The sequence below is a fragment of the Sesamum indicum genome, linkage group LG7 (genome assembly GCF_026168435.1).
Source record: "Sesamum indicum cultivar Baizhima isolate 11 linkage group LG7, ASM2616843v1, whole genome shotgun sequence".
Lineage (NCBI taxonomy): Eukaryota > Viridiplantae > Streptophyta > Magnoliopsida > Lamiales > Pedaliaceae > Sesamum > Sesamum indicum.
The window spans coordinates 13,724,623-13,743,109 of NC_142663.1; the positions used below are offsets into that span (position 1 = coordinate 13,724,623).

General features: G+C 36.1%; 4 protein-coding genes across 8 annotated transcripts; 1 reads left to right on the forward strand and 3 right to left on the reverse strand.

Moving 5' to 3' along the window:
• Window positions 1–44: 44 nt before the first annotated feature.
• LOC105166686 (uncharacterized) lies at window positions 45–4,687 on the reverse strand. Of its 3 annotated transcripts, none has more exons than XM_011086131.3 (10): window positions 4,426–4,687; window positions 3,576–3,786; window positions 3,178–3,314; window positions 2,988–3,032; window positions 2,853–2,906; window positions 2,411–2,515; window positions 2,087–2,293; window positions 1,751–1,836; window positions 625–1,670; window positions 45–525 (listed from the first exon to the last, which is right to left on the reverse strand). In XM_011086131.3, exons 2-10 carry the CDS (start codon window positions 3,754–3,756, stop codon window positions 299–301), a joined length of 2,088 nt encoding a protein of 695 aa, XP_011084433.1. In that variant the 5' UTR covers window positions 3,757–3,786; window positions 4,426–4,687; the 3' UTR covers window positions 45–298. The 3 variants fall into 3 exon arrangements, with proteins under 3 accessions (XP_011084433.1, XP_011084434.1, XP_088738875.1); XM_011086132.3 differs by having other exon boundaries at window positions 3,576–3,797; XM_088882749.1 differs by lacking the exon at window positions 4,426–4,687 and having other exon boundaries at window positions 3,178–3,436; window positions 3,576–3,714.
• A 2,113-nt stretch (window positions 4,688–6,800) lies between these two features.
• Window positions 6,801–10,507, forward strand: LOC105166910 (gibberellin 20-oxidase-like protein). The gene is made up of 2 exons (XM_020695313.2): window positions 6,801–9,437; window positions 9,730–10,507. The coding sequence occupies exons 1-2, from the start codon at window positions 9,097–9,099 to the stop codon at window positions 10,325–10,327; spliced, it is 939 nt and encodes a 312-aa protein (XP_020550972.1). The 5' UTR covers window positions 6,801–9,096; the 3' UTR covers window positions 10,328–10,507.
• A 563-nt stretch (window positions 10,508–11,070) lies between these two features.
• On the reverse strand, window positions 11,071–13,833 carry LOC105166685 (Oxoglutarate/iron-dependent oxygenase). 3 transcript variants are annotated; one of them, XM_011086129.3, is made up of 7 exons: window positions 13,677–13,833; window positions 12,690–12,788; window positions 12,390–12,447; window positions 12,242–12,310; window positions 12,078–12,135; window positions 11,766–11,938; window positions 11,071–11,665 (listed from the first exon to the last, which is right to left on the reverse strand). In XM_011086129.3, exons 1-7 carry the CDS (start codon window positions 13,745–13,747, stop codon window positions 11,312–11,314), a joined length of 882 nt encoding a protein of 293 aa, XP_011084431.1. In that variant the 5' UTR covers window positions 13,748–13,833; the 3' UTR covers window positions 11,071–11,311. The 3 variants fall into 3 exon arrangements, with proteins under 3 accessions (XP_011084431.1, XP_020550965.1, XP_020550966.1); XM_020695306.2 differs by having other exon boundaries at window positions 12,685–12,788; window positions 13,677–13,817; XM_020695307.2 differs by having other exon boundaries at window positions 11,517–11,660.
• Window positions 13,834–14,851: 1,018 nt separating this feature from the next.
• On the reverse strand, window positions 14,852–17,848 carry LOC105166684 (uncharacterized). The gene is made up of 5 exons (XM_011086128.3): window positions 16,427–17,848; window positions 16,123–16,181; window positions 15,902–16,030; window positions 15,463–15,598; window positions 14,852–15,342 (listed from the first exon to the last, which is right to left on the reverse strand). The coding sequence occupies exons 1-5, from the start codon at window positions 17,129–17,131 to the stop codon at window positions 15,013–15,015; spliced, it is 1,359 nt and encodes a 452-aa protein (XP_011084430.1). The 5' UTR covers window positions 17,132–17,848; the 3' UTR covers window positions 14,852–15,012.
• Between the last annotated feature and the right edge of the window lie 639 nt (window positions 17,849–18,487).

Below are 18,487 nucleotides of genomic sequence, written 5' to 3' on the forward strand. Positions count from 1 at the left end.
TTGGTCTAGCACCCATCTTGTAGTGATGAGACCCAAAAGGAGTCTTGCAAAACAAACATCACCAACTTTATTACTGGGAAATTATACATGGGAATAACGAGGCTGCATGTCCCAAGTCATGTAGTAATAACCTAAGGACAAAATGAAGAACCTAAATGATCTATCTATCCCAACCCCACCCCCGAGCATCTATTTCCGTCGAAAAGACTTAAATTTCCCGACAGAAAAGCACTGGTAAAACTGGAACCCCTGCTGAGAATGGAAGGGTGGCGAAAAATGAGTATAGTTTCCTCTACAATTAGGTAATAGCTTTTGGTTTGGCTATGTATTTAGTTTTCAGACATTTATCTGGCTTTGTTCTGAATTTAACTTGAGCACCACTTCTGCAAACAGCACTGCATTCTTGACGATCTGGATTGTTAGAGGCCATTGAATTGTCGTGCTGAATAGCTGAGCATCCAGGAGGCTCATGGCCCACCGAGAGGACCAATTTCACATGGTCTGCTGAAATAGCTTCCTTCCATCCTGCATATTTAGAACAAAGAGGTTATAAAGCAATTCAAGATGTAAAATTTTAATTGTAAATAACAGAGTAATAAAGGGTATAACGTAAACTCTACATACTCTGCGAAAGAAACTCTTTAGCAGCAATACTGGAGAATGCAACATTTCCTTTCAGATCATTTTTATCACAAGGTATATTATTCTGCTTCACATCATCATGGTCATCAATGTCTGCGGATTGTGATGGCATACATCTTTCACTGGACATGATTCGATCATGCACCTTTCCCGACGGAACAGCCCTTTCGGAATCCTTGTTACGTCTTTCAATGGATGAGATTCGTTTAGCTTCACCATGGCTGACAGGCCTCCAAAGCTTAGAAGCCATGCGATTAGGACCAGACTGAGCAGCAGCTTCTTTTAAAAGCTTTTCCGAAGTGTTATTAAGCATGGCATGCTGTGTCCTGCTCGTATCTTGGTCATCATATGGGTGGCAATGTTGCTGCTGAGCAGCAGGATTATTCACTGTCACAGAAATTGAACCAATTATAACCTCGCAGTTACTTTCTTCCATCTGGTGACAGATTTCACCCGACAATGAGGGTTTCAAGCTCTCCCCATTATTCTCCGTTTTATGTTCCTTGGTCCAGACTTTGCTTCCATTCAGCAGAGGGTGATCTTCAGATAGGCCGATCGCTTGTCCAAATTCAGGTTCTAAAAGTTGAAGATTTTGACTTGCATGGTTGCCCATTTGTGACCCCGTGACCTGCCAGTGATTGTTTGCTAAATGTTGATGGCAATTTTCAGCCACCATTTGTGGTTCATTGGACTGACAATCGCCTTGGTGAAGACATTCAGTGTTGGCATCAATCTTTGGTTCTCTATCTTTATCTGATTCAATGCTTTTGGACTGGATGGGTTCTATGCAAGAATCAAGATTTGGAGCCGCTTCTATTGAATTTGAACTAGAATCTGATGGAGATGAAGATCCAAATCCTTCAGCCGAAATTGGCCCATCTGCTGCACCAATAGGGACATCCAAGAGCCCATCTGCTGCACCAATAGGGACATCCAAGTCTGCATTGCACTCATAAAATTGTTCCTTCACTTTCTGTTCCTTCTGACGAAGCTTTTTCTGCTTTTTCCTCTCCAAAAGTTCTGCTTGCCTGTAAGTTTTTTTAAAATAGTATATGCCAAATTACACATCCCATCCCCCTGAAATTGTGAGTCAAAAGATGAAACCTACTTTTTCTGTGCAGCTTCTTCCTCCTCGACGAGTAACTTGTGACATCTCAGAGCTTCTGCATCTTTGTCGGCTACCCATGCTTTCACCTAGTTGTTAAGCATAAATAGAGTGGATTGAGTTAGTTCAGAAATCACAAACAAGCCAAGTTGACAAAACAAAGGCTGAAGTGAACAAGAAGATTTGTCAAGTGTCATGCACTTGGGGGTGCATGCAAGACTAGAAAATTGGTTGAGTTTCACCACATGTACTCACTGTATTTAAACAAATTGAGCATAATAGTTATCAAAAGCAACAGTGAGTATAAAGGGAAAATAGAAATATAGAATCAAGGTGTACCAGTTTTTGTTCAAAGAGGAAGCTAGTGCTAGCAACTAAGTTCTTCAACTCCATGCTATTGTTAGCAGCTTCTCCATCAAAAACATATTTTTGCAGAGACTCGGATGCGCCGCCACATAAGAATGTTGTCTCACTAGCATCATCAAGGATGCCAAATAATTCCTGAGAAGATAATGGCAGTCTGGATGGTTTGGCTTGGACTATGTCCTGCAAACAACAAAAGATTTAAGGTAAACAATAGATCGGGCAAGAGATGACTATGTCAAATGGGAGGCGTAGTCAAACAGGGGGCATTAGATCAGAAAGATAAAGATGCCTCCTTACCAATAGTGTAGAGCCAGCCTTCACATAAGCCTGAGGAAGAGTCCAAAGCCCAGGTTTCTGGAGAGAGGATGTCAGAGCCCTTATTACTGATGATCCAGGAATTTCCTGAAGAGCATATTGCATAACCAGATAGTCAAGGCCATGCATATTACTCGATATGAATCACAAGTCCTTTAAGAAGGATACGAGAAAAGAATGAAAGATGCAATATCACATTGCTAACTATCAAAAGTTATAACTCCAATTCCGAGGAATGCTATTAACTTAAAAAGCAAAAGATCAGAGTAAATACAGTGAAAACTTGGAAGGAAACAAGCTTAAATGACTCTCTCTCTCTCTCTCCTGGAGCATCACATGTTTTACTACATTCATCAAACATGATAATAAAAATAAACAACTTTAGTTATAAACGGGAAAAAGATTAAAAGAAACCAGGTATTACCTTTAGCATCACATCGTTCAATGACACTATTTCCTTAGCTTCCTCCGGCGACAGCTGCACATAAAACCAGTAATCATAACCAAAAATATGATGGAGGATATACAAAAAAACGAAGACAGCAGGACGATTAATTACCTTATCCCAAAATTCAGCCAATAACTCCCTATTTCTGTGAGATTCCTACAGAACATTTATACAAGCATTAGAAATACTGGAGAAAACTCAAGAAAGCCTTTAACAATATCTTGCAAGTACAACAGATTAATATAACATATTCCTATTAATGTGCATGCGTATCTATGAAGCAGCATAAAGCTTAGATAACCTTATTGACATTCAAAGACCGACGGTGCACTCGGATGTGCCTCCTGTAGTTAATTGGTGAACAGAATTGCCGGGGACACTTCTCACACTTCTGCATCTGAACTTTTACAGGAGTCATCAAGGGCCAACCAGGGAGATCTACACAAAAGAACAAGAGGCATGCATCAAGTTGAAATAAACATACTATTGCCAAACTGAAGATCAACTGTAGTTTGCCACTTGACAGGCAACAATGATTTCTTCCAGAACGATTGTTTCTTCTGCAGTAATAGGCAACAACTTTCAGATGGAAATTCGACTCCTTAGACATTAAGTAAAGAAAAGTTTGGACATAAAGACTATATGTGATAGTTATTTCATTATTCCCTTAAATTTAGACAGCTTAAAATATTTGCAGACCTGGCTGATCTAAGGCATGAAGCAACTGAATCCACTGCACTGGACTATTCCCTGTTCTTGGAAAAGGGAGAAGAGGCTCCTTACCAATTGCTTGTCTGATAAAAGTGTCAAGGTAATCATTCCCTCCCTCAGATTTCATTGCATTAACAATCCCACTTGTGCAGAGTTTTGCGACAGGCATTCAGATTTCAATTACCACTGGCTCATACTACTGCACAAAAGCTTCAAATATGAAAAGAGAATCATATAGGATGAAGCACGACAACAAGTACCAACAAATAGCAAAACATATAATGATAATAAGCAACACAATCGACACAACTGTGCCATAGCAAAACATATACATACTGCTACAATAATACAAGAAACTAAACATAAGCAACAAAACAACACCAGAACCTGTGTCATATCAGCAAACAAGATTGCACCAACATACAGCAAAATGATTTGAATTATTCATCAATTAAACCTAAGCAAATTCTATATAAACCTTCAGCACAGTATATCCATTTCATGCACGCAACGAATCTTCTGAAACTCAAGCAAACAAGCTAGCAGCATATCACTTAACAATACATTAACACAATTATCCATGCTTTAGTTCAAACCAGTGCCATTCTCAAGCAAAAACACCTAAAATAAGGATCGAATACATAAAAACAAATCATAAAATGAGAAATTGATCACTAAAGAAACAAAATGATAACAATCGCGTTAACGTTAGATCAATTGAAGCCGCTGCGAGCAAATAAAATGTTTTAACAAAATAGAGAAGAGAGGAAAACGGAAACTACTTGCGTAGTTTGAGGCAACGTGATCTGTGATGGCCGGAGTGAACATGTCCACTTACCAGTGATCGGAGCGAGAGCCGGCGATCGGCGGCCGATGCAAACGGTTACCTAAGTAACAGACAAAATCGACAAAAATGAATACACTCGTATAGCTGGTGCGTTATGGACACACTAAGATGAATTTATGGAGAGATAGAAAGTAGAAACAGAAGAGTCGGCGAAATCTTTTAGAGAGAGAAAATGGTAGTGATTAAAATCTAAAAAGAAACCGGAGAGCGGTGAAAATGAGAAGGGCAATGCTCATAGTAGTAGTGCGGCACAATTTCTTCTAATTATGAATATATAATTTATATAATTGTGAATATTTTCATATTCTTTAAATGAAAAATTGAATTAGGTAATAGTAGGTATTAGAGTATATACACACACACATGACACCCTTTTAATTATTTTTCTTAAATTCAAAACAAAGAAAGTGAGCCCACTAAATAACAAAGCAGGTCCATTTTCATTGGGCTACGAATAAGGTATTAAACCCATAATTTTTATGTTCACATTAAACTAACAAATCCAAAGATGAATTCGATTCAACAAATTGATTCATCAAACAGTTGAGATTTTATGCCCCACATACTCATATTCTTTTGAGACATATCATACTGAAAAATTTTAAACTTTTTTTCCCTAAATTTGTGACTACCAACTTGGTAGCAAAACTCGGACTGACTAGGCATGACTTTTTCAAACGGTCATATTTAGGTCTAGATAGATCCAATTCATAATTTATTTATTTATTGTTAATTAGCTAACTCATATTTTCAAATGGTTCACCGCACGTTGTAATTACTTTCGTATTTTACTCTTATCGTTGGATAAGAGTAAAATACGAAAGTAATTACAACGTGCGGTGAACCATTATGCAACCATAATGGTAATAAATATAATTCATTCTCTCATACTTTTCTTCGTGATTTTAGTAAGTTAATTTCATGCATATTTTCACTAATTTTCATCGATTATTACACTATTTTTATATTATTTTTAAGTTTTTCAATTATCTCTTTAGTTAATTATTTAAGTATTAGAGTGGTAACTCTCTATTTTACAAGTTAATCCTCCTTCAATTTTAAATATTCATAATTATCTTTGAAGATTGTGGTGCTGGAAGACATCAAGTTTTTTTATCATTTTTAAATTTTGATTTTTCAAATCAATTTTTAAAATTATAAAAAATATAAAAGAAAAAAAAAAATCATAGGCGTCGCCCAAAGCTCCTTGGGCAGCCGCTGCGACGCGGTCGCCCAGGTTGGGGGCGACTGCCTTCGATGTCGCCATCACCCTCCACGAAGTCGGGCGCGACATCTCCCTTTCTACATTGAGCGGCGCGAGGGGTTGGGGTGGGGAGCAGCAACGGTTGGTGGTGGGAGGGGGACTAATTTTATTATTTTTTATTTTTTAATAATAATAATTTATATTTTATATTTTTTATTTTTTATAATTATAGATATAAACATTTAAAAAATGATCAAATCATGATATTTAATAATTTAGATCTAACGGTTGAAATGTATTTATTAAATCACGACTGTTATTCAATAAAAAAATCCAACGATCATGAAAATAAAAAATAATATATAATTTGACAAAAAAGTAACGCAATTAATTTCAACTGTGATGAGGGACAGATGTTCTATTTTTAAAATAGAGGGATTTTTATTGCATATTTCTAAATTACAGGATGATTTTTTGCTGAATTTTAAAAACACATTGGTAATATCAAATTTGGCCAATTTTAAACCATATACTCGGATTAAGAATTTTGATATTTTTATGTTGATTTTCATTTTTTACTTTATGGTATAAAATATTGCATATTTTAACTTTATGATAATATATATAAATTATATATATTATGATCGTGTTTGTAGCATATCGTATTTTAATTTTTTATATTTTTTTTATCATAGTGTTTGTGTCGTATAACATTTTTCTTGTCGTATCCGTATTTGTGAAACATAAATTAATAAATTGATCGATTATAATTAAAAAAATTGTGTAACTTTTTTTGTTCCTTAATTTGAAACTCGATGTATTTAATTCATTTTTAAATTTAAATATATTAAATTTATATTTAAATCAAGATAATAATAAAATATGTAAAATATATATGTTACGAATGGTTGTTTTTTATAATAATTGAAGAAAAAAAGGTTGAATGGTGAAATGTGTCTTTTGTTTTTTATATGTTTTTGGGCCTTTTAAAAAATAACATGAAAACTTAATTGGGTGAATTGCAATTTATTCTTATGATATGTAAAAAATCAAATTGATTTTTATAAAAAAAATAATAATTTATTATTTATATTTTTAAAATAAAACAGATTATATTTTAAAAAATATATAAATAAAAAAAATAATTTTCTCATGTACAATCTCTTGCATTTTCCTCAAGCCTTTATCAGCGCTCTTTATTCAAGAACTTATTTTCCTTCCTTAATTTTTGCCCATTCTCTCTCGCTCGTATCTTTTGCTTTGCGTTCACAGGGAGAAGCATAAACTATAAGGCCGGATTTGGTGTTCGCAGTGAGGGGAAAACCCATGTACTGATTTGCAGCAAATTCTTAATTTTTCTTCGTTTTATTGACGAGATTTTGAAGAAAATGGAAGCAAATTGGGAAAGCAATGCAAAGGGAAGCAGTGGTGTGAGGAAGATAATGTCGCCATGCGACGTCGAGGCGCTAAAGAAGTGTTTGGAGGAAAATAAAGGAGATCAGACAAAATGCCAATCACAAATTGAAGCTTTCAGAGTCTCATGCTCTATTAAGAAGCCGAACGCATCATCGGATTCAGCTCGATAATTTCTACCTTGAAGTTTTATTGAGTTTTAGCTACTAATTTTGCCTGTAATTCTCCTTGTTTATGTAGATTTTGGAAATTGTTTGTTTGGCAGATATTTAGTTTATGGAGGTAGGTGTTTTGGGACTTGTTTGGTTTGAGGATTCGAACAACAGGATTTAAAATCTATTAATTTGTTTGGAGAGGTTTGAAATATTATCATTGGAGATATTAAATTGTACCCCTTTTGAGCTTTAAAGAAAGCATATTTAAGTTTGTGATATTTTTCTTGGTTTGGAGTGTAATTGCTTTTTGTTTAACAGAAAATTCTCATGGCTCTTGATTATAGTACGTGTATCTAACAGGATACTGGCTGTACAGACAGATGGTGCTTGATGAAGCTTAGATAAGGGTCACACTTTCTATGAAAATTCTCTGAAGTTTGATATTTATAATGCTGAGTATGGGTGAATGAAATATGGTGTTTGGGCTTTGTGAGTTTCTATGCTCGGAATTGGTGTTGATCATTATAGCAGACATCTGTCTGTAACTACTGGATTTAATGTCTTCAAGCAGTGCATTCCGTTTCTTGCCATGGGCTTTGTGCAAATGTCTTTAGCCTTGACATTGCAGATTGGACCTTGTCGTCTTCTCAACTCTTCCAAGAATTGCAAGAACTCAAGCTCGACATGAGGAAACCCTGTAGTTGAAACTTGATAACTGCTCCCACTGAAGATCTATGAATCTTAAGGTCCAAAGAGATATTTGGACGACGTTCATCCTTGGATAGGTATATCTTTTAGACCATCTTCCAGATGCAACTTATTGCAGGTCTTTCATTTGTTATCAGGCAAAGCTTGTATAAACTCTCTTCTCTAAACAGATTGTTGTGTTTGACTGAGATTTTGCACTCCTGTCATGCTTATCTTTATCTCGTCGTATCATCACAATTCACTAACTATTTTTCAAATGAATCTACAGCATTAGTGATTAATGCAATCATGATGAAAAAAAAGGTATTGAAATAAGATATATGCGGAATGTTGGATCCACCAGGAATAGACAGGAAACAATCTAATAAGAACTTAGTGAAAATTGTAAACTACAGATAAAAAAAAATAAGAAGAAAATAGCAGATGCTGATGATCATTGAACATTATTAGATGCTCTCTGCGTCCAAAGGACAGAAAATGATAGGTTTTAGTTCTTTATTATTAAAGCAATAGGTCTCTTGCTGGTGGGAAGAACATTATTGCTTTCTTAGTTTATGGAGTAGAAAGATGGAACCAGGGACTCTTCTTCTTAACCCCCAGCTGAAGGAAGCATATTTTACTATGTGAGAGCCTAGTTTACACTACAAAACTTCACCTGTTGGCATTAAAAAATCACTCCAGGTCAAAACTTCCAGCTGAAGAATCTAAGCTCAAGGGCCTAAGCATAACAGGTTTGACAAAGCATAAATTACCAGCACAGCTCCATCATTCTTGCCCCCTGTCCCCCCACTTCCTCATAATTACCAGTTTCCTCTTCATTGACCTTAGCCTGATAAAATAAGTATTTGAAGCCAAAATGCAGTGCCAAACCATTAGATTGTCAAGTTCTGTCTCTTATATTGACTGAATATGCATGTAAATCGTGCCTTGTGCATATGTCTAAAGGTTTCTTTCCTGCGTGATATTGTTAGAAGCTTGTTTCTTGGAATATTGACCAGCAAGCAATGTTCATCACTTGTCTGAAGGTTTACTGTTTCTGCATGAACTTGAACTTCTAGATGAATATTCAAATATGGTGCTCTAAGGTTTGGTATTAAATGATAATTATTGATCCGGCCTTCTATTTAAGACTATGACCCCAACCAGATAGATAGAACTGACTCATTCTCACATTTGTTCATTATGTCCATAAAACTTCCTAATTTTGACATTTTGCAGCCCTTTAACTCATCCTCTCTCTCTTCGCTTTCTCTGGCCTGTCGAGAATGGGGCTTTTTTCGCATAACCAACCATGGAATTTCCAAAGAATTATGCAGGAAACTACATTCTTTCTCTAGCCAGATATTTAACCTTCCTCCAGAGGTGAAAATCAAAGCTGGTCCTCTATCAGATGTAAAAACATATACTCCTCATTTCATTGCCTCGCCGTTCTATGAGAGTCTACGGGTATCTGGACCTGACTTCTTTGCTTCAGCACAAAGTTCTTCCAAAGCCCTACTAAATCACTCAAACTGTGAGTTCAGGTAGGGATAAGAGAAGAATATTACTTATACTGAGAATTTTTATCATGTGTGTGTGTGTGTGTGTTTATTTTCCTTTTCTGTTTTTCTGAATACAGCATTCATGAGAGAATAATAGAGTTTGGTCCTGATCTTGAAACTGATCATATTTGTCCTGAAGGAGAAGTTTTATTATGCTTGAACTGTATTCAACTATTTCAGGCACCAACTTCCTCTTTTATTCTTCTTCCTTTTCTTTTCCCCTATCCCGTGGTCATGCTTATGCAATATTATCCCCTCAACTGTCATTTGCTAGTGAGATATTAGAAGAGTACGGGAGCATAATGACAAACTTGGCAAAAGTCATCCTTGAAGTTGTAATCAAGTGCCTGGGGCCTGATCTTGGGACGAAGTTCGAATCAGAGTTTGAGAATTGTCATGGCTATTTGAGAATAAACAACTACACTCCACCTGAGTGCACTGAAGAACAAGAAATTGAAGGGCTAGGCATGCACACAGATATGAGCTGCATAACCATAGTGTATCAAGATGACATTGGTGGGCTCCAAGTGAGGTCTAAGGAAGGGCAGTGGATGGACATAAATCCACATGAAAACACACTCATCGTGAACATTGGTGACTTGATGCAGGCATGGAGCAATGGAAAGTTCAGGTCGTCTGAGCACAGAGTTCTCTTAAGGAAAAAGGTGAATCGATTCTCTGTTGCTTTCTTCTGGTGCTTTGAAGATGACAAGGTGATATGTGCTCCTAAAGAAGTTGTGGGAGAAGGGAATTTGAGGCTTTATAAGCCTTTTGCTTGTGCAGATTATGTGAAATTCAGAGAGAACAACGAGAAAGGGAAGTTTGAGAAAGTTGGCTTCACTGTTAAACATTTTGCTGGGACTGAGATGTGATGGTTTTCTCTTTTCTTCCTTTTGTTTGTCCTCCATTTCAACATTATGGTGCATAATTTATTTTTCCATTCATTTTGGTGGTTCCCTCAGCTGCAACAGAGAGGTTACTGAAAAAAAAAAAAACAGAGAAAGGTCTGTTAACTGAATACTAAAAGGAGTCTTCCTGAGGGCTGCTTCCCATTTTCTTGTTCATTCACATTTCAAGAGTTTGAAATATATATATATACATGTATAATTCTTTTCCAAATTCCTATGGTTTTGGCAGCTTATTATAGAACACTTCTGCAGATTGCAATTTCTTAATAGTTGACTTTCTCTAATATCTGCACAGGGGCGATGTACTGTGACTTGATGCCCTGTGAACTATTCTACTGAAGCTGGCAACACGTAATAATTTAGAAATTATTGTGCTAAACATCAGATGTTCTTCAGCTGACACACACTCCTGCAGTTTATTTGTTAAATTTAATTGACATTAATGGGCATAAATAGCTACATAGAACTCTTATCTTGTTGGAGAAACAACTCAAGAGTTGACTCTGCAAATGGCTGCAACCTGCATGTTGTAAGTGGAACCTTGTGGGAGGTGTTTCTTTGCTTTCAGACTACATTATTTAACCAAGACAAGCAAGGATGCTTGAATTTCCTTGACTAGTCTTTCCCAACCCATTAGCGTAAACTGGTTGTCTGCTTAGCCAACGTCCAGTTTGTATAGAGGAGCAAAGAGGTAACAGCACATAAACTTTCTTGGATCAGAAATTGACATAATCAATAGCTTGTTTTTCGCCAGCAATATATGTGTCTATACATAAATTTTTGTTGCCATATAGGTAAAAATGAATATGTTGCTTTGTCAACCATGTGAACAATAATTGACAAGAAACAGGAGATACATAACAGTAACCAACATATCGGTTTTTCTTTCATCGTGAAGTTGAAGGAAAAGAGAAGATAGTATGAGATGAATACACATGACTGTAGCTATCATAAAGAGCATGCATTGCAGCTCTTCCTACATGTCCCGTAGTAATCAGGAGAACCAACCATGAAAATGGGATTCCTTTGGCACTCCCCTATGGAAGCCCAACGAGGACAATTATCATCTTCATCGGTGCAATCTGCATTATCAGAATCTGACCTAACCTTTTCAGCATTAATGCTTTTCAGATAAAAGAATTTGGTGGTGCACCACATGTCACCCTCAAGGACAGGGCATCTGGCATGGAAACTACTCTTGTCGGGGGTTGCATTAAGGTGTAAACTGAAGAATACAATAGCATTTCCTCTACTGGGTCTTAAGATTTTGCTACTCTTCGTGCAATCAGACCACACTCTGTTCTGCAGTAAGTTTGTAGCGGATGACATCACAGTTGGGGAAAAATCAAATTGCAGGTAACACTAATAGCAATGATGGGAACAAGATTAGTTTCTCCATTACCTCGGAATGGGGAAAAAGTATCTGCCCACCCTGACTGACATTTGAGAGATACAAAATAACGGTTGCCAATAAAGGTTCACCAACTTCCTCAGCAGCCTTGTTATGAAAATAACTGTACTTTTGTTTGGAGTCTTCAGGTCCAAAGTGCAGAACCTGCAGGGATTTGCTGTTCTCTGCAAAACAACAAATTACAGGATTATACTTTTCTTTTCTTTTTTTTGGTAGAATTGCATAATTATACAATAGCTAGAAAAGGTGATACATAAAACACTTCTCTGGAAACTAGAGTTACATGGCACAATATAGATATACCTTTGGGAAGAAAAGTCCAAGCAGAAATTCTGTCCTCAATATTTCTAGCTATTTCATCCTGCAGACATATCATTGAAATAGTCCGAAATAACAAAATATTGCATCACGAATTGTTGCGTATATTATTTGGGTAATAGGACATGTTTCGAAAACTAGAAACTTACATCTGTATCCATGAGATATGATTGTGGTAGATCATCGACCTGCATATTATGGCTTTTCTTCCGATGGACCTAAAACCAAAATATAGGCTAAAAGATATAGGCAAAAAGAAATGTGCATGCGTAACATAGGTAAGAAAGAAGCATGTACCCAAGAAATCAGGTAATCGCACTCCTCGTCCGAGAGAAAGTTCCTATATAAGAAGACCCTGTCCCGAAAAGATAATGTTATTATGCCCATTGCAGGCTTAGCATAATATGAAATCAAACATCTTAATATCTCAGCACAAAATTCAGATACCACTAGCACATACACCAAAGCACAGAAACTCTAACATCTTTGGAATAATAAATGCATATTCCCTGAAATTTGTAATCAGGATAAATGGTTTCACCAGCCACGGATTGCATAAAGATGTAACATTGCCATTGGTTCTTTGGATTACCTGACCTTGGTTGCCATGAGAGTTGAATGACTTGTGATGGATCAATACTATTAGACTGCATTTGATCTTGGCTTATCTCTTTGCTTCTCAATTCCTTTCGGCTACTGAAATTACACAATTGCAAATGGAATTCTATTAGGCTTGACATTTCATACCCCTTCTACTTAAGGGAAACAATTGTTCTAATGGAGCTCTCAATGCAAAGTATTTGGTCTACAGTAACTGGCTGTTAGAAGTATATAACTCCAGAAAACTAAACATAATCCAGCTAAGTTGGACGATATGAAATCTACAGACCAATGTGCTGAAAAGCTTGGAAAGTGAAAATCTCGTAAGTTTGGATTCATAGAGACCAGCAGGCAGTTAGTTCCGGAATTCTAAACACACGGGATGCTGATCAAGCACCTTAAGCATACTTATACATTGAGCCTCAGCTGTTAAGTTGCGTCATGTCATTCTCTATACTAAAACCATACTTTAATTTTTTATACATTGTTTATTTTTCCAGCGAAAACAAGAAACACGTATCTGAGTAAGAAACAAATAACGGCCTGCAATGGAGACAGAAATTCCTGTCAAACATCACTGCAGTTTCACAGTTGTCCAAATTCAGCACAGTTATCTAATCTCAATAAAGTTCAACCTATCCACTTCTTCTCATTGCCACTTTCAACAAAAGCTTCTGAAATATGAAGATAATCACATGATGAGCACCAACCATTTCCAGCTCCCACAGACAAAATTGAAGCCTTTTCATTTCCATCAGTGAAAAAAAAACATAAATCCATCATTAATTGTTTTCTTGATTACAACTAATAATATTATACGTCTACGATCCAAGAAACTTAGGACCCTATATCTCAAAAAAGGAAACTTTAGATTGCGTGTAGATCTGTAATTATCTGAAAACTAACCAATATTGCAGAGTATGATTACAATTTAATGCAAATTAGAGCCAAAATTAAGCGGAAAAACGTAAAGGGGTTCCTCACATTTGAGCGAAAGAGGCACCAAGCGCGCTCGCCAGCAAAAATACGTGGAGAATTAAGAGTTGGGTCGCCATTGATGGCTCTGCAAAGGGCTAGTAATTGAACCGTTGTTTCCAGGGGAAGAAATGCTGCTGCATATTTCCCTTCTATTTTAGCTACTCGGTGCGAATTTATTCATAATTACAGATAACTCTCATTATTTAAAAAATTATTAATATCCTCCTAATTTTAACAACAGTCTAATAATTAATCTAATTCATTAGGTTTTTATTTATTTTTTTATAATAAATTGATCAAAATATTCTTGTGAATTAAAACTTATAGTTTTTTTACAATTTTAAAAAAAGTTCATCGACCCCGTTCTATCCTTTTATAATTTTTAATATTTTTAAAAAAAATTAAAAAAAATACAGTAAAGACAAAATCGATAATTTCATACTTCCATCCAAGAATTACATAATTTCGTCAAACATCAGGAGTATTTGCAATTTTTCAAATAATAAAAAAATATTCGGAATTATATCAAATTTCAAAAATTGTCCTTATAATTTACCCTATTTAATCATGTGAGGACAAGTTCATGAATATCTCGAATAAAGTTTGCGCACACGACATTTGGGTATTTATTTACATGAGTGTTTAAAAATTATTTATTATTATTAGGTATATTAATGGAATCGATGTATTGCTCTCGAAATTAGTTATAATTCATTTATCGTTATTAGTAAACAAATTTAAAAAAATGTGAACTATAGCCACCTACCTTAAAGTTTCTTGTAATTATAAATACTTTTTTCTTGTTTCGAAAATCACAAATTAGCCCTTAGTTTTAGACCGTTTAACAATAAGCTTATTTCGTTAGTTTTTTAGGTTTTCACCCAATTTTTTTTGTGAACTGAATAAAATGCCCTATTAAATTATGAACCATAATTTTATAGAGTAATATGCCCTATGAATTATTTACTTTACACACTTTCAAATTTTTTCATATTTTCTCAAGCGTTTTTTAAAGAGCAAAACAACTCAACATGAGTAAAGTAGTAACTACCAATTCACCATATGAGCTACTTTTTTATTTAAAAAAACATTTATAATTTTTCAAATAACGTACAGTTATTTGCTAAATTTTGTGGAAGACAGCCATAGGTTGTCCAGAAGATGAAATATAAATTAACAAGAACGAAAACATATGTAAGTTGATTGCAAAGTCACTGGTTTCTGAAATTGCACTTGACAATGGAAAACTTTGGTAATCTTCTACATTCAATTCACATACAAACTCATCGACAGATACAAGAACATCGGATACATTATTCGGTAAACGAATACTGCGCGATGATCAATCGGCAAGGAGAGGTTTCTTGAGCACCATGTGGCCCGACTCGTCCCTTTCAAACAGGCGATCGATCAGTTCGTACCAGCTCTCTTTACTCGTGCTCTTTGCTGATGATCCTGTGGAAGAATCGCCGGCCGTGTTCTTGGATGCATTGTTGTCCTTTTCATCAAACGTGCCATACTGAGAAGGCAAGAAAGCGTGGGGAACGGCCAAGGTAACAGCTCTGTGCAGGGCGGCCTCGTGCTCTTCTCTGTGCTCTTTAGCTAGCGTCTTCTGCCTCTCCATCCTCTGTTTTGCAGGAATCTCCAATGCGTGATCTTCCTCTCGCATCAACTGTATCCAGACATCATGTGTTAAAGACAAGGGAACATGGAGTATGTGTTTGAGGTTTAGACCATGTTGTAAAAGAGAGAATCTCTTCAAGCCAGCATGGTGATGGACAGACAAACTTACTTCCAAAGCCCATTGAGCTTCTCTCTCTATCCAAAGAAGAGCGTGGTCGGAAGTGGCGTTACAAGAGAGAACTATATGCTCGAACCTTCCGTCCACAGGAACTGCAGTCCTGACAACTGGAGGGAATCTTCGACATCTACATCAAGAAAGGGGAATTAGGAATTCGGAGATGATCGAGCACTAATATAAGAAATAGAAACATAAAAGAAAGAACTCAGACATCCGCAGACTGAGAAACAGCAAAGAAAGTAAAAGACTTGTTTGGAGTGTTTAACATATACCTTATAGCAGGGGGTAAGTTTGAACATGGGAAAAACTCATTTCTGAACAATGTAAAATCTGTTTTCTTGTATTTGATTTTGCTACAAAGGTTTAAATTACGTCTCAAACATTAATGATACATGTCTTATTCTCAAAGGGAAAAGGAATCTTCATCCACCTGAAAGGCTTTCTCTCGACAATGTGATAAAGACGGCCGGGCGCATAGAGCCTCCTTGGATCTTTGAGCATCCTCTCCTCTGATATGCATGTATCTCTCATGCACCTTAGGCATAATAGGCAAGGCAAACTGTTCAAGAAGAAGAGGCAAGAGTAAGAAAACAAACAGTTCTTTAATTGGAGATGAGGTAGAGACTGGAACCAACTGTGGCAACTTATTACCAGAATAGTGACTTGAAGATGTCTTCTAAGGGGGTGGCCGTTCGAGGCAAGAAGTCGTCCTGTTTCAATAAAGAAGTGCCGTTTTCAATCCGACCAAGTATATGCGTTCATACTGCATATTTGTAGATCAATGTGCAGAAGCAAGCAAAGCAGCCAATCCAGGGTGCATCAACGGTGAGAAAAGAATAAGAAAATTTATCCAACTTGATTTCTCTTCATCTATTTGCAACCTTGGAGCCCTGTCCTAAGTTTGTTTATATGCACTGATAACAAGTCATAAGGAGAATACAAGTTAGCAACTTGCCTGAAGAACGACAGAGTTAATGACATCGGCATATCTCACAGCCAAATTAAGCGACATACATCTGGTAGGTGCAATGGCAAAGCACCTGATCCTCTTCCTGTCAACGTTCCCCAATCTGTCTCGATTCTGCACCACCACCATCGTCAACAACGCCGCCACACCTGAGCCTAGAGAATGCCCCGTGAAAGTCAGCGTATAATTTGGATATTTCTCAGCAAGTTCCTTCAAAACTTCACATTCTGCATCCAAAATACACCCTGCGGCCTTCAACAGCCCGTTGTGAACATACCCCCCATCAAACTTCATCTTCCCAAGCTTATTATCCAGCAAAACGGCATAGTCACTCTCCTTTGCCAAATTGAGGCCTCTTATAGCAAGAACTATATCAGCATGGTCATGATCTAGATATATTAAGTATGGGGGCACTTTCCCGCGTATGTCCGTATAACTCTTTTTCATAACCACGCAATCGGGATCAACTCCATACCCTAGCGGAGGCGCCCGAAGAGGCTGTCTAAGATCATTCTCTTTGACAGCCAGAATGTACCGGCATAGCCTAGGGACGGGTTCAAACTCATCAGCCGTTGCTTGGCCCCACGTCTCACTGTCATGGCCGGCATTGTGTAGACACCTCTTCCACACCCACCGGGCACATGCTAGGCAGTATATACACTCAAGAAAGGGAAGGCCACAAAGAATCGACATCGTCTCCTAATATCTAAGCATGATGGGGGGAAGGAGGTGTAGTTTTAAACTCAAAGGATTTCAAAATGGACCAACATCAAAAGACAAGGAAAATGATTCAAAGCTCTTTCATTTGATTGGAGAAATATGTCACAACAATACAATTTGTGTTGAAAGCTTTCCGAACAAAGCTACAAGAGAACTTGAAAGTTGAAACTGCAAATCTGAAAAGGGAAAATGCTAAAATTTCTTATAAATCACTTGAAGAACAGGAAAACCAATAAAACAAGCAATTCTTCCAAAAACAAACAAATGAATACAACAAAGTACTACAATGCAATAACTTCTGTACACAAAAGTTTTCACTTTGTCAACTTTGTAAGAGAAACATCAAAGAAATAACCAAGATTAGAACGGCAAGCTTATGTAGATGACAACATAGAAACTAGCAATGGATTTCCACCTCTCGGGCTACTGCTTACTGAGTTGAAACACCAAAACGGATATTCCTAAGCATCCCAAGAGAAATATAAAAGAAACCACGTACTAAATTTCATGTCTGATCCAAGAAAGTGAGGATTTTTATCACCAAACATCCAATTAGAATTCTCAGTTTGGGGACATATGAAAAGGAGGGCTGTCTTGTACTAAGAATCATTCATGATTGGTGAAAATGAAGAAGAAAATGAAACAATCAAAAGACAAATGTTACAGAAATGTTGGGACAGGAGGACCCGGTCCATCCAAGAACTTCACGGTTGTCCGCAGGCTGTAAGTCAACTAACCAATTATACTCAAACCAGATTCTTTTTAATAATAACTAGTTCTTCTGCATGCTGTGTTTTCATATGTATATAATAAATAATTTTTTATTTTTTAAAATATATTATAAATAAAAGTGAAATATATAAATCAGTCTATTATATTGATAAAAAAAGGAAAAAAAAAATAATTTATCAATTAATAAAAATTTTAAAAAATTAAATAAGTTAGTTATTTTATCATAAAAAGTATAAATTAGTTAACAACAAAATGTGGTACTCTAATCCCTATAAATAGTATTGATAAACAAATAAATTTTTAATTGAGTTAAATGCAACCCCTATTGAAAAAGAAATAATAGGTAAAAAGGCCATCTTTGAAAAAAAAAAAAAAGAAAAAAAAGATAATGCGACTTTCTGAACTTTAAATAAAATAATAATGTGGCTCTTTAATATGAGATGTAGTGAGCTTCATTTTTTAAAAGTTCAGAATTCTCACTGTCTTTTTCTTTATTTAAATTTTTTTGTATTTGTTACTATTTTTGTAATGGGTAGAATATAATGAACTGATTTTTAATTATATAGTGATATTTTCGAACTAATATTCATGAACACG